This window comes from Rattus rattus, chromosome 2 (genome assembly GCF_011064425.1).
Source record: "Rattus rattus isolate New Zealand chromosome 2, Rrattus_CSIRO_v1, whole genome shotgun sequence".
NCBI lineage: Eukaryota > Metazoa > Chordata > Mammalia > Rodentia > Muridae > Rattus > Rattus rattus.
Window position 1 is genome coordinate 140,262,743 of NC_046155.1, and position 18,430 is coordinate 140,281,172.

Below are 18,430 nucleotides of genomic sequence, written 5' to 3' on the forward strand. Positions count from 1 at the left end.
TGTACTTCATATAGCTTGTTGCCAGCTGTTTTTTTGCTGGTACCTCTAACAGTACCTCAGCTCATGTGGTTATCTTAGTCTTACCTAGGGGTCTCTAACTCTAAGGATAGGAGAGCACTTCAGAGCCAAAACTATTCATAGCAGAATGTTCCCTAGTGCCTCAATAACCATGTATTTGATCAGTAAGACTGTCTGGCATGGTGCAATTTTATTACTTTTTGAATCTTAATAGTTTTTATCTTTCTATTTTAGGTTTTTAAAAGATTGTAAAATTGTTCATATTCTCCTTTGTGTATATTTTTAAATTTAGCTCTAGTTTCTTTGCATTTGTCATAATTTATAAAATTTATTTCTAATTGCACCTTACTTTGGTCATATTTCTTCAATGTTTCTCTCCGTTAAAGTTTTCTAAATCTTTTATTTTTCAACTAGTTGTTTTCTAGCCTGTTATTTTAGAATTTTAGTTTTTACTATATGTATTTCTAACTTTCATGTCTTTATATTTTTCATCTCTTTTTGATATTTACAAAGTTCTCATGCACATACTATTTAATAAGATTGTGTGTGTGTTTTCTTTTGATCCCTATTTTTATTTATCTTTTTTGAAAAAAATAAATTTATTACGTATTTATATTGTAAAATACTGTAAATTAAAATATGAAACAATACAATAGCTAATAGACTTTTAAAGATAACAATTTTTTGTTTTAATTTATTTTTTGTATGGGTGGCTTGCTTACTTGTACTTATGCAGTATGTATATGCAGTGTCCATTAGGCTAGAAGACAGAGTCAGATCTCCTGGCACTAGAGTTGAGCCATCATGGAGGGGTTGTGAATCCAACCTGGATCCTCTTCAGTAGCAGCTGGTGCTCTTAACCACCAAACAGTCTCCAGCCCTACTTCTAGAATTTTAAATGAGAAGTTTTATCATTTTTCCTACATCTTGAGGCCTTCAGCTATATTGAAAATCTTTGCTTTTGCATGAAGTACAAATACAGTTTTTTTAATAATGTTGTCCAGCAGGGTCACAGCTTATATTTGTAAGTATCATATATTGTACATATTTTTAAAAATAAAAGCTTTGTTTGGCTTTAGATGATTTTTGTTGTTGTTCTTTTCCATGGTTCTTCCCCATGAAAAGAATGATATACCACTTCATCAGTACATCTTCTTCAGAAAGACTTTGAACCATAACAATCGAAATTACCTAGTACTATGGTAAAAAGGGGCCACTCAAAGGGAAAGGTTCCAAATACATTATATGTTATGTTAGAATAATTTTTGATGTAAAAGCTCAAGAATCAAATTCATTCAAAATAATATATATTCCAATTGCTATAAACATGCAAAATTCACAGCCTATTTTAGGTTTTGACAAAATAAATAAATTTTGCAGCCTTGACAAATAGGACTTCTATACAAAATAGTAATTTTCATATTCATTTGTAGAAGAATGTCTTTTTTTTTTAACTTCTATTTTGAAGACTTATAAACAGGAATTAAACAGTCAACATAAAAAAACAAAACAAAGCAAAAGAAGAAATGGTACCTCTGGTCTTTCTTTGGTCTTTTTTTTTTTTTGTCACAGAAAAGATGTCTATATTAAGAAACTTAAAGTAAGTAACAAGGATAGGGGAAGAAGACCTGTTGTGTACTACAAAAGGGAAACATGATTTCTCCATTCCAGGGAGAAAACATGTTAATAGACTAAAAGATCAGAGATCAATTAGTTCTTACTTTCTACAGTAAAATAGAGGTACTAACCAACTAGGTAACATTTTGTTTTTGTTTGGTTTACACATACTTTCCTCCATCTTTTGGTAAATATTTCCAATAAGCTTCTTCTTTCAATCTACTGACCATATTCTCCACCCTGCAGTATTTCTCCCACCAGTCAATCACCTTGTAATTTCTTGCTTCAACTGACTCTCCTGTTACTTAAAATCTAAGTGGGACATGTGAAGTTGATGGGTGTTTTTATAATGGCTTGTTGAACCACTTAGCTCCTGATTTTGTTTGCTCTTCACCTTTCATAGGGGTGTAATTCATAATGCTACTGCCCTTCTTTCTCTTCATCTTCCTTTTGTAGTGTTACTTCAATTCTTTTTCAGTTCATGTTAAGTTCATTGGAAATAACTCTTGTTCGTCAGTTCTTTGTGTCCCACCCCCTTTTAGCTATTTGCTCAAATATGGTTTTCATGTTCACCTTATCAGTCAATGGAATTTTTTTTTTTTTTTTGCATGCTCTGGATCCATTGCTTTATGAAAGTTTTTGGCATTTCTTTGATTTCAAGGTCTATTAGCTGTCCTTTTTGCTTGTTCTTTTCTCTATTTCTTTTTCAGAGAATTGCTAATTTTTTTGTTTTTTTGTTTTTTTTTTCAAATTTGGCTTTTAAATTATTAGTGTTAATAGAACCACCAATGTGATTAATTCTTCATATTCTCTACTTAATTCAAAGATTTTAATTTTCTATCTCTTCATATTTTTTTGTCTTAGTTCTTCAATTTGTTGCTTGTTTTTCTCTTTCTAGTTTGTATTCCTGTTCTTTCTCTGTTAAGCACCTTTTGGCTTTGATGTTTCTTCAAATTAATTTCCAGTTGCACTGGTATACAAAATTATTTTAAACACTTGTGGAATCACCTAATATACCTATTTCTTCAACAGATCTTTCTTTTCTTCCTCTGGTCTCCCTCTCTCCCTCTTCTCCCTCTTCTCCCTCTCCCTCCCCTCCTCCTCTCTCTCCTTTTTCTCTTTCCTCTCCCCTCTCTCCCTCTCCTTCTCTCCCTCTTCTCCCTCTTCTCCCTCTCCCTCTCCTCCTCTCTCTCCTTCTTCTCCTTCTCTCTCCCTCTTCTCCCTCTCCCTCTCTCCTCCTTCTTACCCCTTCCCCCTCTCCCTCTCCCTCTCCCTCTTCTTTTCTCCTTTTGCCTTTATGTCTTGGCAAAACTTAGTTTTGAGTTTTCTAGGACTGTTTTTGTTTTTGTGTGTTTGTGTGTGCATATCAATGTTCTTTTCCTCATATACAATATTTGTCCTAGCTTTTTAAAGAAATGTACTTTCAAGTACACTATTCTTTAAATGCCACATTTCTTCTTCACCTGAGTCTTCCCATTTTCTGCCCTTTATTGCAGTGGTTCTTCAAGTTCTTTCTCTAGATCTTCAGAAATATATATATATACACATTTCAAATGTTATCCCATTTCCTGGTTTCCTGTCCATAAGGCCTCATCTCACCCCCTCCCCCTTCTTCTATGAGGGTGTACCCGCACTCCCACCCGACCCCAACATTCTCCTACACTGGGGCATCGAGCCTTCACAGGACCAAGGGCCTCTCCTCCCATTGATGCCTGACAAGGCCATCCTCTGCTACATAAGCAGCTGGAGCCATCAGTCACTCCATGTGTCCTCTTTTGTTGGTGGTTCAGTCCCTGGGAGCCCTGGGGTTTCTGGTTGGTTGATACTGTTCTTCCTATGTGGCTGCAAACCCCTTCAGTCCTTTCCCTAGCTGCTGAATTAGGAACCCTGTTCTCAGTCCAGTGATTGGCTGCAAGCTTCCACCTATTATATTCTTAATTTTCTCTCTCTCTCTCTCTCTCTCTCTCTCTCTCTCTCTCTCTCTCTCTCTCTTTCTTTCTTCTTTCTTTTCTTTGAGGGGACAATGTATATCAATTTTATTGATGAAATTCAGTATCACACATTCATATTTCTATGCCTTCTCCACTAGAATTTCTCATTTCATATTAGAACTATTTATGGAAAGAGAGATAAATCAGCAATAAAGCTCTAAGCTGTCTTCAGAATTCTTGATTATCAAACACCATTGAATTGAATGTCACATCCAGAGGTTTCCTTATGCCTCATTCAATTACTTTCATCTAAGAAAATAGCAATATATATTGTGAAGAAATTTAACTTTCTTCATGAATTAACATTTCAGTAAATGTTTATGAATATATGTATGATTATACTTCTGAGAAACCTGTGCTGTTCTATTTTTTTTATTATGTGCCTTCTAGTTGTGTTAATTTTACTTTCCTTGGATATTTTATGTATTTACATTTCAAATGTTATCTCCTTTTCCCCCTTTCCCATATCCCGTCTCCCCTCCATGTGCTTCTATGAGGATGCACCCACTTCCACTCCAACTCCCTGCTTACATGGTCATTCCTCCTCGATTCATTTGAGTTATTTCTGGTTTTCTTTCTCCATTTTAGCAAATTTACTTTTAAACCTCCTTGTCACCCTCAAGACTGAATGTTTTTGTTCTTAGACATTTCATTTTTGAAATATTATATTCTCTATGATGAGGCTTTGTACATTTTTATCATTGAGGGAAGTTGGGGCAGGAACCAGAGTGGTATCGCTTGCTGATTTATGCTCCTCTAACTCCCTCTTCATGTTTTTTTTAAAAGTGAAGTGATTCTGTCTTATTTACAGAAGTCTTAGATAATCTCAAACATTAATGTTGGTCTCTAATTTTCCTATCTAATTTTGCTCTGTTGACAGAGATTGTGAAGTAATAACAAAATTGTTGTTATCGATAGTCCTTTGCCTTGTATGTCTTTTTTGTCTCTCTTTACTCTATCCATCATTTCACCTGTGATTGTAAAAGTGGTCATTTAAGGAAATAATTTTCTTTTATATGATCATCCTACATATGTCATTCTCCTATTTTCCTATCTTTTTCTTATCAGCAAGTATTATATTGTTACTTTAAATGAATCTATTGAAAAGGCAAAGTCAAAGTATTTGTTTGATAGAATGAAGAGATAATGTGATATTTTTAATAATATTAGGTAAGTTTTTGTCTTCAAGTATTATGAACTCATAAATTTATTTTTAATATAGTAAATGTGTTTTACCATTAGAACTGTGAATAGTAGACGTACTACTTGGCCTTGGTGTATTTTTAAAATGATACACGACTTCAGTAAAATTTGAAATTTGCCTTATTTTGAACATTACTATCTCCTACTCTACAATAAAACATTGTTACAAGAAATTATTAGAAAATTGCATTTAGGAATAAGATTTACTATTGAATGTTATGACTGGTAGACCTTGTCAAGGAACAAACCTAGAAAGAATCTTTTAGGTATATCATCAAAATATTAACGTAGAGGTTACTTTGTAACTTTTTTGCTTGGCTACAGCAGTCACATAACATCTAATTGTATTTTTAATACTGTCTTTTACTCATTTTATTATTCAATTATCGATCCACCTCACACCTGTCTTTTGCACAAGATCTTGCCTTGTAGCATAGTCTAGCCTAGAACTTGCCTACCTTTTGCCTCAACCTTATAAGTGCTAAATTATAGGAAATCTTTTTAGATTTCCTTTCCCTTTGCCTTTTCTTATACATTAGAGATACTGCACTTTGTGATAAATTTTCAGTATTTTCTCTACACCATTGTCCTTTATCTTTACTAATTTGGACTTTTTTTTTTTAACCAAGTGAAAGGTTAAAACAAAGGTTTTATCAGTTTACTTAACAATTTGTTCCCATTATTTTACTTTGATAAGCATTTCTTGAGTTTCGATTATTTTGTTTTAGCTCCTTTCCCCTTCTCATTCCCTTCCCCATTTCTTGCTTTTTAAAAATTTCTAGACTGTTGTCAAATGGAAATGTTGAATGTTTGTCAAATAAAACTGACAAGACTTTCTTCTTTGCTTACTTCATCTATGAATCATCTTTTATTTCTAAAATTGCTATCTATTTGCTTCAAAATTTGCAAGTGTTACTATTTCTGTTGGAATTTATTAATTTCTTTATTTCTGATTCATGATGCCATCGTTAAACTTTCCATGTTAGAGTTTAAGTTATTCACGACTCAATCTTTTTTACAAAATTTCATATGCCAAAAGCCTTGATTCTCATTTGCAGGACTCTTCATAATATTTGGACTTAAATTTTTTTTATTATTTTTTTTAACTTGAGTATTTCTTATTTACATTTAGTGTTATTCCCTTTCGGTTTCGGGCAAACATCCCCTAATCCCTCCCTGTCCCTTCTTTATGGGTGTTCCTCCCATTCTTCCCCCATTGCAGCCTCCCCCCAACAATCACGTTCACTGGGGTTCAGTCTTAGCAGGACCAAGGGCTTCCCCTTCCACTGGAGATCTTACTAGAATATTCATTGCTACCTATGAGGTCAGAGTCCATGGTCAGTCCATGTATAGTCTTTAGGTAGTGGCTTAGTCCCTGGAAGCTCTGGTTGCTTGGCATTGTTGTTCATAAGGGGTCTCGAGCTCCTTCAAGCTCTTCGAGTTCTTTCTCTGATTCCTTCAGCAGGGGTCCTATTCTCAGTTCAGTGGTTTGCTGCTGGCATTACGCCTCTGTATTTGCTGTATTCTGGCTGTGTCTCTCAGGAGATCTACATCCGGCTCCTGTCGGCCTGCACTTCTTTGCTTCATCCATCTTGTCTAATTGGATGGCTGTATATGTATGGGCCACATGTGGGGCAGGCTCTGAATGGGTGTTCCTTCTGCCTCTGTTCCTAAACTTTGCCTCCTATTCCCTGCCAAGGGTATTCTTGTTCCCCTTTTAAAGAAGGTAGAAGCATTCACATTTTGATCATCCATCTTGAGTTTCATTTGTTCTAGGCATCTAGGGTAACTCAAGCATTTGGGCTAATAGCCACTTATCAATGAGTGCATACCATGTATGTCTTTCTGTGATTGGGTTAGCTCACTCAGGATGATATTTTCCAGTTCCAACCATTTGCCTACGAATTTCATAAAGTCATTGTTTTTGATAGCTGAATAATATTCCATTGTGTAGATGTACCACATTTTCTGTATCCATTCCTCTGTTGAAGGGCATCTGGGTTCTTTCCAGCTTCTGGCTATTATAAATAAGGTTGCTATGAACATAGTGGAGCACATGTCTTTTTTATATGTTGGGGCATCTTTTGGGTATATGCCCAAGAGAGGTATAGCTGGGTCCTCAGGCAGTTCAATGTCCAATTTTCTGAGGAACCTCCAGACTGATTTCCAGAATGGTTGTACCAGTCTGCAATCCCACCAACAATGGAGGAGTGTTCCTCTTTCTCCCCATCCTTGCAGCATTTGTTTGTCACCTGAGTTTTTGATCTTAGCCATTCTCACTTGTGTGTGACGTGAAATCTCAGGGTTGTTTTGATTTGCATTTCCCTTATGACTAAAGATGTTGAACATTTCTTTAGGTGTTTCTCAGCCATTCGGCATTCCTCAGCTGTGAATTCTTTGTTTAGCTCTGAACCCCATTTTTTAATAGGGTTATTTGTCTCCCTGCGGTCTAACTTCTTGAGTTCTTTGTCTATTTTGGATATAAGGCCTCTATCTGTTGTAGGATTGGTAAAGATCTTTTCCCAATCTGTTGGTTGCTGTTTTGTCCTAACCACAGTGTCTTTTGCCTTACAGAAGCTTTGCAGTTTTATGAGATCCATTTGTGATTCTTGATCTTAGACATAAGTCATTGGTGTTTTGTTCAGAAATTTTTTCCAGTGCCCATGTGTTCCAGATGCTTCCTAGTTTTTCTTTTAGTTTGAGTGTATCTGGTTTGATGTCGAGGTCCTTGATCCACTTGGACTTAAGCTTTGTACAGGGTGATAAGCATGGATCGATCTGCATTCTTCTACATGTTGACCTCCAGTTGAACCAGCACCATTTGCTGAAAATGCTATCCTTTTTCCATTTGATGGTTTTGGCTCCTTTGTCAAAAATCAAGTGCCCATAGGTGTGTGGGTTCATTTCTGGGTCTTCAATTATGTTCCATTGGTCTATCTGTCTGTCTCTGTACCAATACCATGCAGTTTTTATCACTATTGCTCTGTAATACTGCTTGAGTTCAAGGATAGTGATTCCCCCTGAAGTCCTTTTATTGATGAGAATAGTTTTAGCTATCCTGGGTTTTTTGTTATTCCAGATGAATTTGTAAATTGTTCTGTCTAACTCTTTGAAGAATTGGATTGGTATTTTGATGGGGATTGCATTGAATCTGTAGAACGCTTTTGGCAGAATGGCCATTTTTACTATATTAATCCTGCCAATCCATGAGCATGGGAGATCTTTCAATCTTCTGAGGTCTTCTTCAATTTCTTTCTTCAGAGTCTTGAAGTTCTTGTTGTACAAATCTTTTACTTGCTTGGTTAAAGTCACACCGAGGTACTTTATATTATTTGGATCTATTATGAAGGGTGTCGTTTCCCTAATTTCTTTCTCGGCTTGTTTGTCTTTTGTGTAGAGGAAGGCTACTGATTTATTTGAATTAATTGTATACCCAGCCACTTTGCTGAAGTTTTTTATCAGCTTTAGTAGTTCTCTGGTGGAACTTTTGGGATCACTTAAATATACTATCATATCATCTGCAAATAGTGATATTTTGACTTCTTCTTTTCTGATCTGTATCCCCTTGACCTCCTTTTGTTGTCTGATTGCTCTGGCTAGAACTTCAAGAACTATATTGAATAAGTAGGGAGAGAGTGGGCAGCCTTGTCTAGTCCATGATTTTAGTGGGATTGCTTCAAGTTTCTCTCCATTTATTTTAATGTTAGCAACTGGTTTGCTGTATATGGCTTTTACTATGTTTTGGTATGGGCCTTGAATTCCTATTCTTTCCATGACTTTTATCATGAAGGGGTGTTGAATTTTTGGAGTTAAATTTTTTATCAACTACTTGTTTATGTATTTTCTCCCATGGACCTACTGTTAGTAAATGTCACAGGCTAGCAAAGCGTAGTAGAGTGTTTAAAGTGGTTTCTCTCTTGAGATAAAACCTTTTACTGCTCTTTCTTTAAGACTTGGTTCTCCTTATGTGATTCAATGCCTTCCAGGTTTTCATGTACTTTTTGTTAAAATTAAAGTCCCTCACCAGGCATATCTATCCTTTTTTTCAAAATTTTTCACTTCTCTTTTAGAACTTCCAGTATCTACAATTTTTTGTCCTATTTTGATCCCTAACTGTGCTTATTTTGTGTATGATTTCTTTCCTTTAACTTTTGGGATTTATTACTTGATTTTTCAGCATTATTCTCAGCATATATTACAGATTTATTATACTCATGCTTTTGGAGAAGATCTTGATAGATTTTAGATTGAAGTTTTAGAAATATGAATAGGATATTGAGCATTCAGTGATTTCTTCTGAGATTTCTAAATGCATGTACTTTTTACAATAAAGTAATCTTTAAAAAAATCACAGTTAGCAATACTAATACAGAAGTACTTTTTATGTGAAGTTTTTGAGCAAAGTGTTATATTAATAGTCATCCTATATATAGTTCTTACAAGATACAAAATCTGGCTGATGAAAACTTACATACTAAGTATAATAATTGAATATTTGTTTACATTTTTTTCAAAATCTAAATCTTTTATCAGTCTTCTTTCATAAGTTGAGTAATGAATGAATTAGTGGAAGAATGGTAAATAAAATATAATTTAGAGAAGATTGGCATTTTTAATATTCCCTGTTAACATTGGCCTTAATGATGTTGTAGTGCAATGAGTTTGTTTGTAGTGAATGTTAAATTAAAACCAGTATTGTATCATTTTTCATTAGGGAGTTCTGGGAAATTGTTCATTCGTTTACAGATGAACAGAAAAGACTTTTCCTGCAGTTTACAACAGGCACAGACAGAGCACCTGTTGGAGGACTCGGAAAATTGAAGATGATTATAGCCAAAAATGGCCCAGACACAGAAAGGTAATATCAAAGTGCAACTCTGTACCCACTGTAAACCTTTTCACCATATTCCATACTTGCAAGCAGAGGCAACATTTAGTCTCTATATACTCATCTGATGTTATATAGAAATATTGAAGTCAGCAAACATTAGTAGAATGAATATTTTGCCTTCACAATTTGAGGTAATTTTTAAAGATTAGCGAACTTTAAAATTTATTATGGAGATTACAGGAGTACATACTTTATCAAGTTGTTATGTTTTTATTTCCCCTTGTTTCATTGTTTATTAAGAAAGCCTTATAGAACAGCCTACCTTGAATGGCTACACTAAAATTAAAGGATTGTCTGTTCCTTTAGATTATACTAGATTAATCTTGTATAATATAAAGTATAAACTAGAGTTAATTCATTTTGACTTTTGATTGTTTTCTTTCTCCATTAAATACTTCACTATTTTATGTTGGGACTGAACAATATGTCCTACTTAGTATGTTGACTTTGGTAGACATGGACAGATATATCTACATTATTTTATACATCGTGGCTCTAATTTTAATTGGTTTATATTAAATCATTATCATTGTCATTTTGCCAGCAGTATTTGTAATCTATATAAACATGCTTAACCTTTGAAATATTTAAAATCTAGGTTTGAATATTCTTTAAACTTTAGAGTAAGTTGTTTAGTGATTTCCGCTTTTAAGTGGGTTTAGTAACAGTATGTTTGTTGTGTGAAGATTTAAATGAACTTCAGTAGTAAAGTGTCTAAAGCAATAGGCAACATAGAGTAGAAACTCAGTAGATATAAAATGTTATTATCATCTGCACCACTTTAATATTTGCATAATTTAATAGGATAAAGATCCAACTGATCTTTGTAGCTAGACAGCACAATGTTTATGATTTATTTAATCTGTAGTTTCTCATTACAAACCATCCTAACAAGATACGCATCTAATAGGAGCATTTAACACTGAGCATATTTCTTGTGATTTATGATTTTTTTTCCTGTTTTTTCCCTTTCTCTCTATTTAGGTTACCTACATCTCATACTTGCTTTAATGTCCTTTTACTTCCGGAATATTCAAGCAAAGAAAAACTTAAAGAGAGATTGCTGAAGGCCATCACATATGCCAAAGGATTTGGCATGCTGTAAACAAAACAAAAACAAAAAGAAAAAAAGAAAAAAATCAAAAAACTTAATAAATATAAGAGGGATAATTTGATGGTAATAGTGTCCCAGTTCAACAAGGCTATAAGATAGTGAACCACAGTAGTCATCTATGTCTGTGCCTCCCTTCTTCATTGGGGACATTGTGGGCTGGAACAGCAGATTTCAGCTGCATATATGAACAAATCCTTTATTATTATTATAATTATTTTTTTGCGTGAAAGTGTTACATATTCTTTCACTTGTATGTACAGAGAGGTTTTTCTGAATATTTATTTTAAGGGTTAAATCACTTTTGCTTGTGTTTATTACTGCTTGAGGTTGAGCCTTTTTGAGTATTTAAAATATATATACCAACGAAACTATTCTCGCAAGGAAAACATTGCCACCATTTGTAGACCATGTAATCTTCAAGTATGTGGGTTTTTTTTGTTTGTTTGTTTTTTTTTTGTTTTTGTTTTTTTTTTTTGTCCCTGTATCTAAGTCAAATCAGAACTTTTTTTTTTTTTTTAACCATTTGCTTTGAAACTTGAAGTTAAAAGGAAACAGTGTGGTGCAAGTACTGCTGTTCTAGCCCCAAGGAGTTTTCTGTACAAAATTTTGAGAATCAATAAAGATGGAAGGGAGAATTTGGAATGTTTGAACCACATCCCTCAGAACTTTAGTAACAGCACAACAAATTAAAACAACTCATGCCACAGTACGTTGTCTTCATGTGTCTTGCAATGAACTGTTTCAGTAGCCAATCCTTTTAGTATATGAAAGGACAGGGATCTTTTTTATTGTTGTTGTTGTTGTTGTTGTTGTTGTTGTTGTTTTTGTTGTTTAAGTTTACTGGGGAAAGTGCATCTGGCCAAATGATAGGATAGTCAAGCCTACTGCAACAAAATTAGAAAGTTTGTTGTATAAATAAGCATGTAAAAGTGCACTTAAAATGAATCTTTATTATTCCCGAGATTTTAAATAGACAATCCAAAGTCTCCCCTTCTCTTGCCATCATCTTGTTTAATCAACTATTTTTCAAGGCACTCGATCAGTGTTGCAGCATAATAGAAAGTCCAGCTACTGTGCCTTGTGTTATTTATTTACACAGTAAACAGGCCTGGAAATGAATGGAACTAGTACTCCTGAGAATTAAATTGTATATCCTCCAAATTAAAATTTACTTCAAAAGTGTTAAAGAATTCATGTCCTATATATAAAATACAAATAGGCTTAGATTGCTGGACATTTAATGTAGTTTCCCATCCCTAGTCTTTTATGTTTGTGATGTTAATTTCTTTTGTTGCATAACAAAATAAAAGAATTATGTATTTTTAACTAAGGAGAGACATACTGGTATATCATTTTACTACAAGCTACAGATATCCTGTTGAGCTTGTGCCTTGATTGTTTTAACAACTAGTACAAATCAACCTGATGTTTTAAATTGGCAGGGAATAATTAATTGTAGCTTTCAAATCATTGGAAGGGGAAAAGGATGTCTTTTAGGATTATTTTCCTTCTTGTAGTAGTTGAGGCAGAGCTATTATTTACTGTAATGCTAAATGAAACAGTGGCTTAAATACTTTAATGGGAAAAAAGAACACAGTGCGTTCCATATTGTGATAAGGTAATGCGAGGTTTTTCCTTTTTTTTCTGAGCTAGCCTTTAGAACACTGTTGTGGTATGTATGCTACCTTGATTATAGGACCCCCTAAATGTGACTATAGTCATCGTAATGGGCATCTAGTCCACTGTGCTTCTTATGTATTATGAAAGTGATAAGAAGACAAATTAAGTGGGTATATTTTATAAAATAAATTCATGAAGAGATTTGTGTTCTTCAGTTCTCAAGTTTATTATCACTACAGTATTGAAGTAGTTGTGATACTATATCTGTGTGAAAGTTTTGAAATGATAATATAGATTATCAAACAGAAGTAACATCAGTATATTTAAAAGAAAGTGAAAGCAAATAAACCTAAAATGTTTTCAGAGGTAAAAATACATTCTCACTTGCTTCCTAGTCAGTTTTTCTTGGCATGTTGCCACATTATTATGGCTGCCTTTTCATCATTGCTTTTCTAGATTGTCATGGAACAATATTTCCGAGTTAAAAAAATACCTCTTACTATAGTAGAACATATCAAACTTACAGCATAAAAGCACAGTCTGGAGCAAAATTTTTCTGGAGACTTGGCAGCTGCAGCAAACAAATTGAGTGTCTGTACATATTGTGGTCTATAAGTTAATTGTGTGATCAAATTCATTTGTAATAACCTTACCTTTATTTGGAAGTACATCCCTGTGTAGGAACGTATATATCAAAAGAAACTTATAAATGAGGCTTCAGAGAACCTGTTCATATTGACGTGTGGCACATGCATCACTGGGCAGCATCACTCCCTGTTTCCATAAGGTGGCTATGCTGAAATCAACCTCTTAAAGAATTATTTTCTCAAGAATCCATATAACCTAGAAAAAGAAGTGTTTTACTGAGGCTACTCTTTCTGATGTTCATCCTTTAACTTCTTATCCCAAGGCTTATTTTTATCCTTTCTACCCTTCCCAGGCCCCCCAGAATTAAATAATTGATGATGATGATGATGATGATGATGATGATGATGATGATGATGATGATGATGATGATGATGGTGATGATGATGATAGTAACTTCCATTCTCTTATCTTTTCTTCTCTTACTCAATGTCAGAGTGTAAAACAACCCCTGGTGTTTGGTGGGGAAAATATTTACACAATACAGACAAAGGCCTTTTTTTTCTCTTCCCCTTTCAAATCAGAAAATAGACTTTAATAACAGTTACAAGAAGGTTTGGGTGTATGTATGTACTGCATTTCTCTATGTAAAGGCTGCTAATCCAGGGATATTTCACTGAAAATATACTTGGAATGATACTAATAGTTTCCATTTGCCAGAATAAAGAACTCTTGTTTTTAACCCGTGATAGGTTGAGGTAAAGCTTCCTGAAAGGCTTACTTTTCCATCCCAACTCATAGACTCCTTGTGTGGGTATTCTGCTGATTATACTTAGAATTAATTCCTCTGAACTTTCTGTTCAACCTCAATAATTCCCAAAGATTTTTCTCTCGTTTCATATCTTGTGGGTCTCATATCTCATATCAAATCAGACCCGCATTTCTAGTACATCATCCTGGTACCTCAAAGTAAGTGTAGTACAAAACAGTACCTATAAAAACAAAATTCTTAATCTTGTATCTCCTAGCCATTTTTTGTTACTACCTTTAAAACTGTCAATTTTGAGGCCTGGTGAGGTGGCTTAGTGGGTAAAGGTGATCACTATACAAAACTTGACCTGAATACTCTGCCTAGACCCTACATAAACATAGAAGGAAAGAACTCCACAAAGTTGTCCTCTGACCTTTCTACATGTACCATGTCTTTTGCTGTTCTCTACCCTCTCACAGTTTATGCATATATAGGTTGTCAGTTATTTTCTCTCAAACCTATTTAATTTTACTTTATTTCAGGGCCAAATCCTTTGATTTACTCAGGTTATTTTCCTAACTGAACTACTACTACTAATTCTTTTCATTTTTGTTTTTTGGTATGTATGGGTACTTCCCCTTCAAATAACTTGTACAGATGGATTTCTGCATACTTTCCTAGTGCCTCCTGTTCACCAGCATCCCTTTACATCCCTACTCAAAATTCCTTTACTTAGATTTTCTTTATACAACACACATATTCTTTCAGTTGGACTTTTGAAAGTACCATGCTCAAAAAGACTTCTCTCCTTAGTGTAATAGCAGCCTGCATATCCCTAGTGAATCACATTTATGGAACAGTTGAGGAGGCCTTCAGAAGTGTGTGTCCTTCCTTTTTTTCTGTGTGTTTTAGCTTTGATATTGTCCCATTATTATTTTGCTTAAAGCATTTTCTTTTATGGAATCTGAGTAAATTCATAGTGGAAATTACCTTGTACTGATCCCTCTGTCTCTTAGGTAGTAGGCAGATACTCATTAATCAAGAAATATACACGTTTCTTGAATAGATTTTCTGCAATCACAGTATCAGCTCCTGGAAAAAGGAGTCAGTGAGTTGGAAAAGATGAGATCATTGAAAGCAAGACAGTTTTTTAACTCTACATCTTGACTTCTGGTGTACTCTGGCAATCTAGACCACCTTCCTATGTCACTCACACTCTCTTTTATCCCAGCAGACATGGCAACTGATACCTTAAGTCTTTCTGCTGTTGCTAACTAGCCCCTCAAATTCTCATGGAGGAATCATCTAGACTCTGTTCTCTGTAAATATGTGAGTCATATTTAACATTTTCTTGAACAGTAAAGTACAAAGTCCTGTAAATTCTGACAAGAACTTTCAGTGACTGCCAAATGCTTGTGCTCATGATCCTTCATTTTCACAAAATAGATGAGTCACTGTGACTTGAGGTTATAAACCTTACCAAAAGTCATACCGACAAGAAAAGGGATGACAAATGCTAAGAGGGTGGGTCCACATGACCATCTAAAATTTGTCATCTTTCTTTTGCAAAATCAAAGAACTAAATTAAACAACAAATTAAGATGCTTAAGCTGACATGCATGGAACCTGGGATCATTATCCTGATTTTCGATTACCCAATTACACATAGAAAAAATGATAGGGAAGGTAGCTGGAATACAGTACACATTGGTTGAGGTTGTAGCCTTCAGTCAAATGACTCTGAATCTTAGTATTGGCCCTGTAATTCCCTTGACTTGGATTATTCCCACTCCTACCTTATCTCTGGTTATGTGGCTTCAGTAGAATTACCTTGCAGGTGGTAACTAACATCTTGGAAAACATCCTGAGAGCAGTTCTCCCAGCATTTGCTTGTTAACTTGAGAGAGAGAGAGAGAGAGAGAGAGAGAGAGAGAGAGAGAGAGAGAGAGAGAGAGAGAGAGAGAGAAGAGAATGCCTGTAATAAAGACTTATTTTGGAATAGTTGACCTTATATCATCCAAGTTGAAGAATTGTGTTTTCCCATATCTTTGAGATAAAATCCACATAGTATAAAGTTTACCAATTTAAAGTGTAAAGTTTGTGGTTACAGTATATTCACAGATTTGTGAAATTGTCTTTATATAATTCCAGAGCATTTTCATCGCTGTAAAAAGTTTTCTGTACCCATGAAGAGTGACTGCCTGTTCTTAACCCTCAACCCCTGGCAACTACTCATCTTCGTATGCTTATGAATTTACCTATTTTGGACATTTCATGTTAATGGAGCCATACAATATGTGGCCTTTTTGTCTGTTTTGCCACCTTCCCCAAAGTAATGAGTTCAAACTACATCTGTGTTGTAGCATGTACTGGTACTCTTTCTTTTGTGGCTGAATATTGTCATATTGATATACTGTATCTTTTTTTGCTTGTTCTTTTGGTTGTGGATACTTGTGTTCTTTCTGCTTTGCATATTATGAATACTACAACTGTGAACACTTTGTGTACATGTTTTCATTTCTCTTATGTCTTAAGCATCTTATGGTTTTAGTTCGTAAATTTAGGTCTTTGATCCATTTTTGCATGTGGTGCATTGTAGGTGTCCAGTTTCATTCTTGAATATGTGGATATCTAGTAGAACAATACCTAATTGTTAAAAATACTAATAATAATTTCTTTATGAATGGGCTTGGTATCCTTGTCAGAAACACATATAAAAGTGACTAATATAAATATGGCTAGTTTTGGACTCTTCAACTTTATTCCATTGTCCTGTGTGTCTCTCTTCTTGTGCCAGTACCATACTGTCTTAATTACTGTAGCTATATAGTAAGCTTTGAATTTAGGATATATTAGGTCTCTAGCTTTGTTCTACATCAAGATCATTTTACCTATTCTGAGTCCCTTGCAGTCCACATGGATTTTAGGATTTATTTAATTTCTACATAAAAAGCATCTGTGATTTTGATAGTATTTGTGTTGAATCAATACATCAGATTGAAGTATGGTGGTATTTTAACAGTATTAAATTTTCTAATCCATAAACATGGAGTGTCTTTCCATTTATTTAGGTTTGTAATTTCCTTTAATGTTGTTCTTATAGATTTCAGTGTATACATCTTGGCTTTTTTGGGTTAAATGTTTTTCACTTGATGCTATTATAAAACAACTTTTTTAAAAAAAATATTTGTTTGGATTACTCATTGTACATCTAGAAAGAATTGATATTCGTGTATTAACCTTACATACCATAGCTATTCTGAACTGATTTTGTTTTTAAAATTTTTTATATAAGATTGTGCATCTGTGAATATAAATACTTTTGTTTCCTCTCCAATCTGAATTATTTTTATTTGATTTCCCTGCCTAAGTGCCCTGGCTAGCACATCCAGTATATAGAAGTAAATAGAAGTGGCAAGAGTGTACAACTTTTCTTGTTTCTGATTGTAGTGGGAAAGCTTTAGGCCTTTCACCATTAAATATGTTGTTAGCTGTGGGATTTTCATAGATGCTGCAAGTTGAGAAATATTCCATCTATTCCTACCTTACTGAGTCTTTTTTTTTTTTTAATCAAAAAGGGTATTGAATTTTGTCAAATGCTTCTGTATCTAAAAAGGTTGTCATGTAGTTTTTGTCCTTTATTGATATGTTGTATTACATTGATGGAATTTTTGTATTGAACGAACCTTGCATTCCTGGAATAACCCCACTTGTCTATGCTATATAAACCATTTTCTATGCTGCTGGATTTGGTTTGCTAGTATTTTGTTTAGCATCTTTGCACCTATATTCATAAAAGTTTCTGGCCTGTAGTTATCTTGTTATCTTTGTCTGGTTGCTATCAGGGTAATACTGACACTAGTCTCAAAATATACCTGGAGCTTTCCAACTGTTCTTAAATCCAGTGAGGTTAAAAATTATGTATTTTGAAAGTTACTCTGTGGTCTTTAGATTCTGGATGATGTGGGAGAGTTAATTGACTCTTGAAAGGATTCCAAGGTAAGACATGCCTAAAGTGCCATTTGACAGCTGAATAAAGTGAAGTTAACACCAGTCTTGGGTTCAGGTGGGTGTTTTTCATGAGCCATACATATATCATTATTATAAGAAACTGGCCATCAACTGCTTTCTTCCTTAGTAAACCATGTACTTGGAAGCTGAGTGTCATCCATTAAAGATGCTTTCAAGGTATTGGAAGCATTGGAAACTAACAGCCAAGCAAGTTGAGTTTGCCCATAAGGTAAATTCTTGAAATAAAGCTATTAATATACCATTTCCCACTACTGCTTGTCATAATTCTAACAACTTGATGAGTAAGACAATATTTCCTGAAGTGTAGAAGTTCCCTAAGTACCTGTTAAAATAGGTAGGGAGGGTGTTTTGAGTTGCTATAGGAGGGCCTGAGCAGGGGGAAGACTTTTGTCTTCAATTAAGAATTGGTCATTTTAATGTTTCGCTGCTATGGACTATTTGTGCTGTTTAGTACTTGTAAAACTTAAAAAAAACAAAAAACCAAAAAAACAAAACAGTTTCCTGAATATGAACAGAAACATCTCAAAGCTTGAGGTTTCATTACTAGACCTAAAGACCGTGTTTAAAATAAAAGACATGTTCAGTACCCCGCCAGTACTTCACTCACT

At 34.4% G+C, this 18,430-nt stretch overlaps 1 protein-coding gene across 6 annotated transcripts in view; it reads left to right on the plus strand.

Annotated features, from left to right (window-relative positions):
- Ube3a (ubiquitin protein ligase E3A) overlaps positions 1 to 17,538 on the plus strand; it is a 90,027-nt gene extending 72,489 nt beyond the window's left edge. For 5 of the 6 annotated variants that reach the window (XM_032893494.1, XM_032893492.1, XM_032893490.1 and 2 more), the window contains 2 exons: positions 9,544 to 9,687; positions 10,705 to 17,538. In XM_032893494.1, the coding sequence (XP_032749385.1) occupies positions 9,544 to 9,687; positions 10,705 to 10,825 (265 nt within the window). In that variant the 3' untranslated portion in view covers positions 10,826 to 17,538. The remainder of the gene's footprint in view (positions 1 to 9,543; positions 9,688 to 10,704) is intronic. The other variant, XR_004386906.1, reaches the window with a different exon arrangement.
- Positions 17,539 to 18,430: the final 892 nt, after the last annotated feature.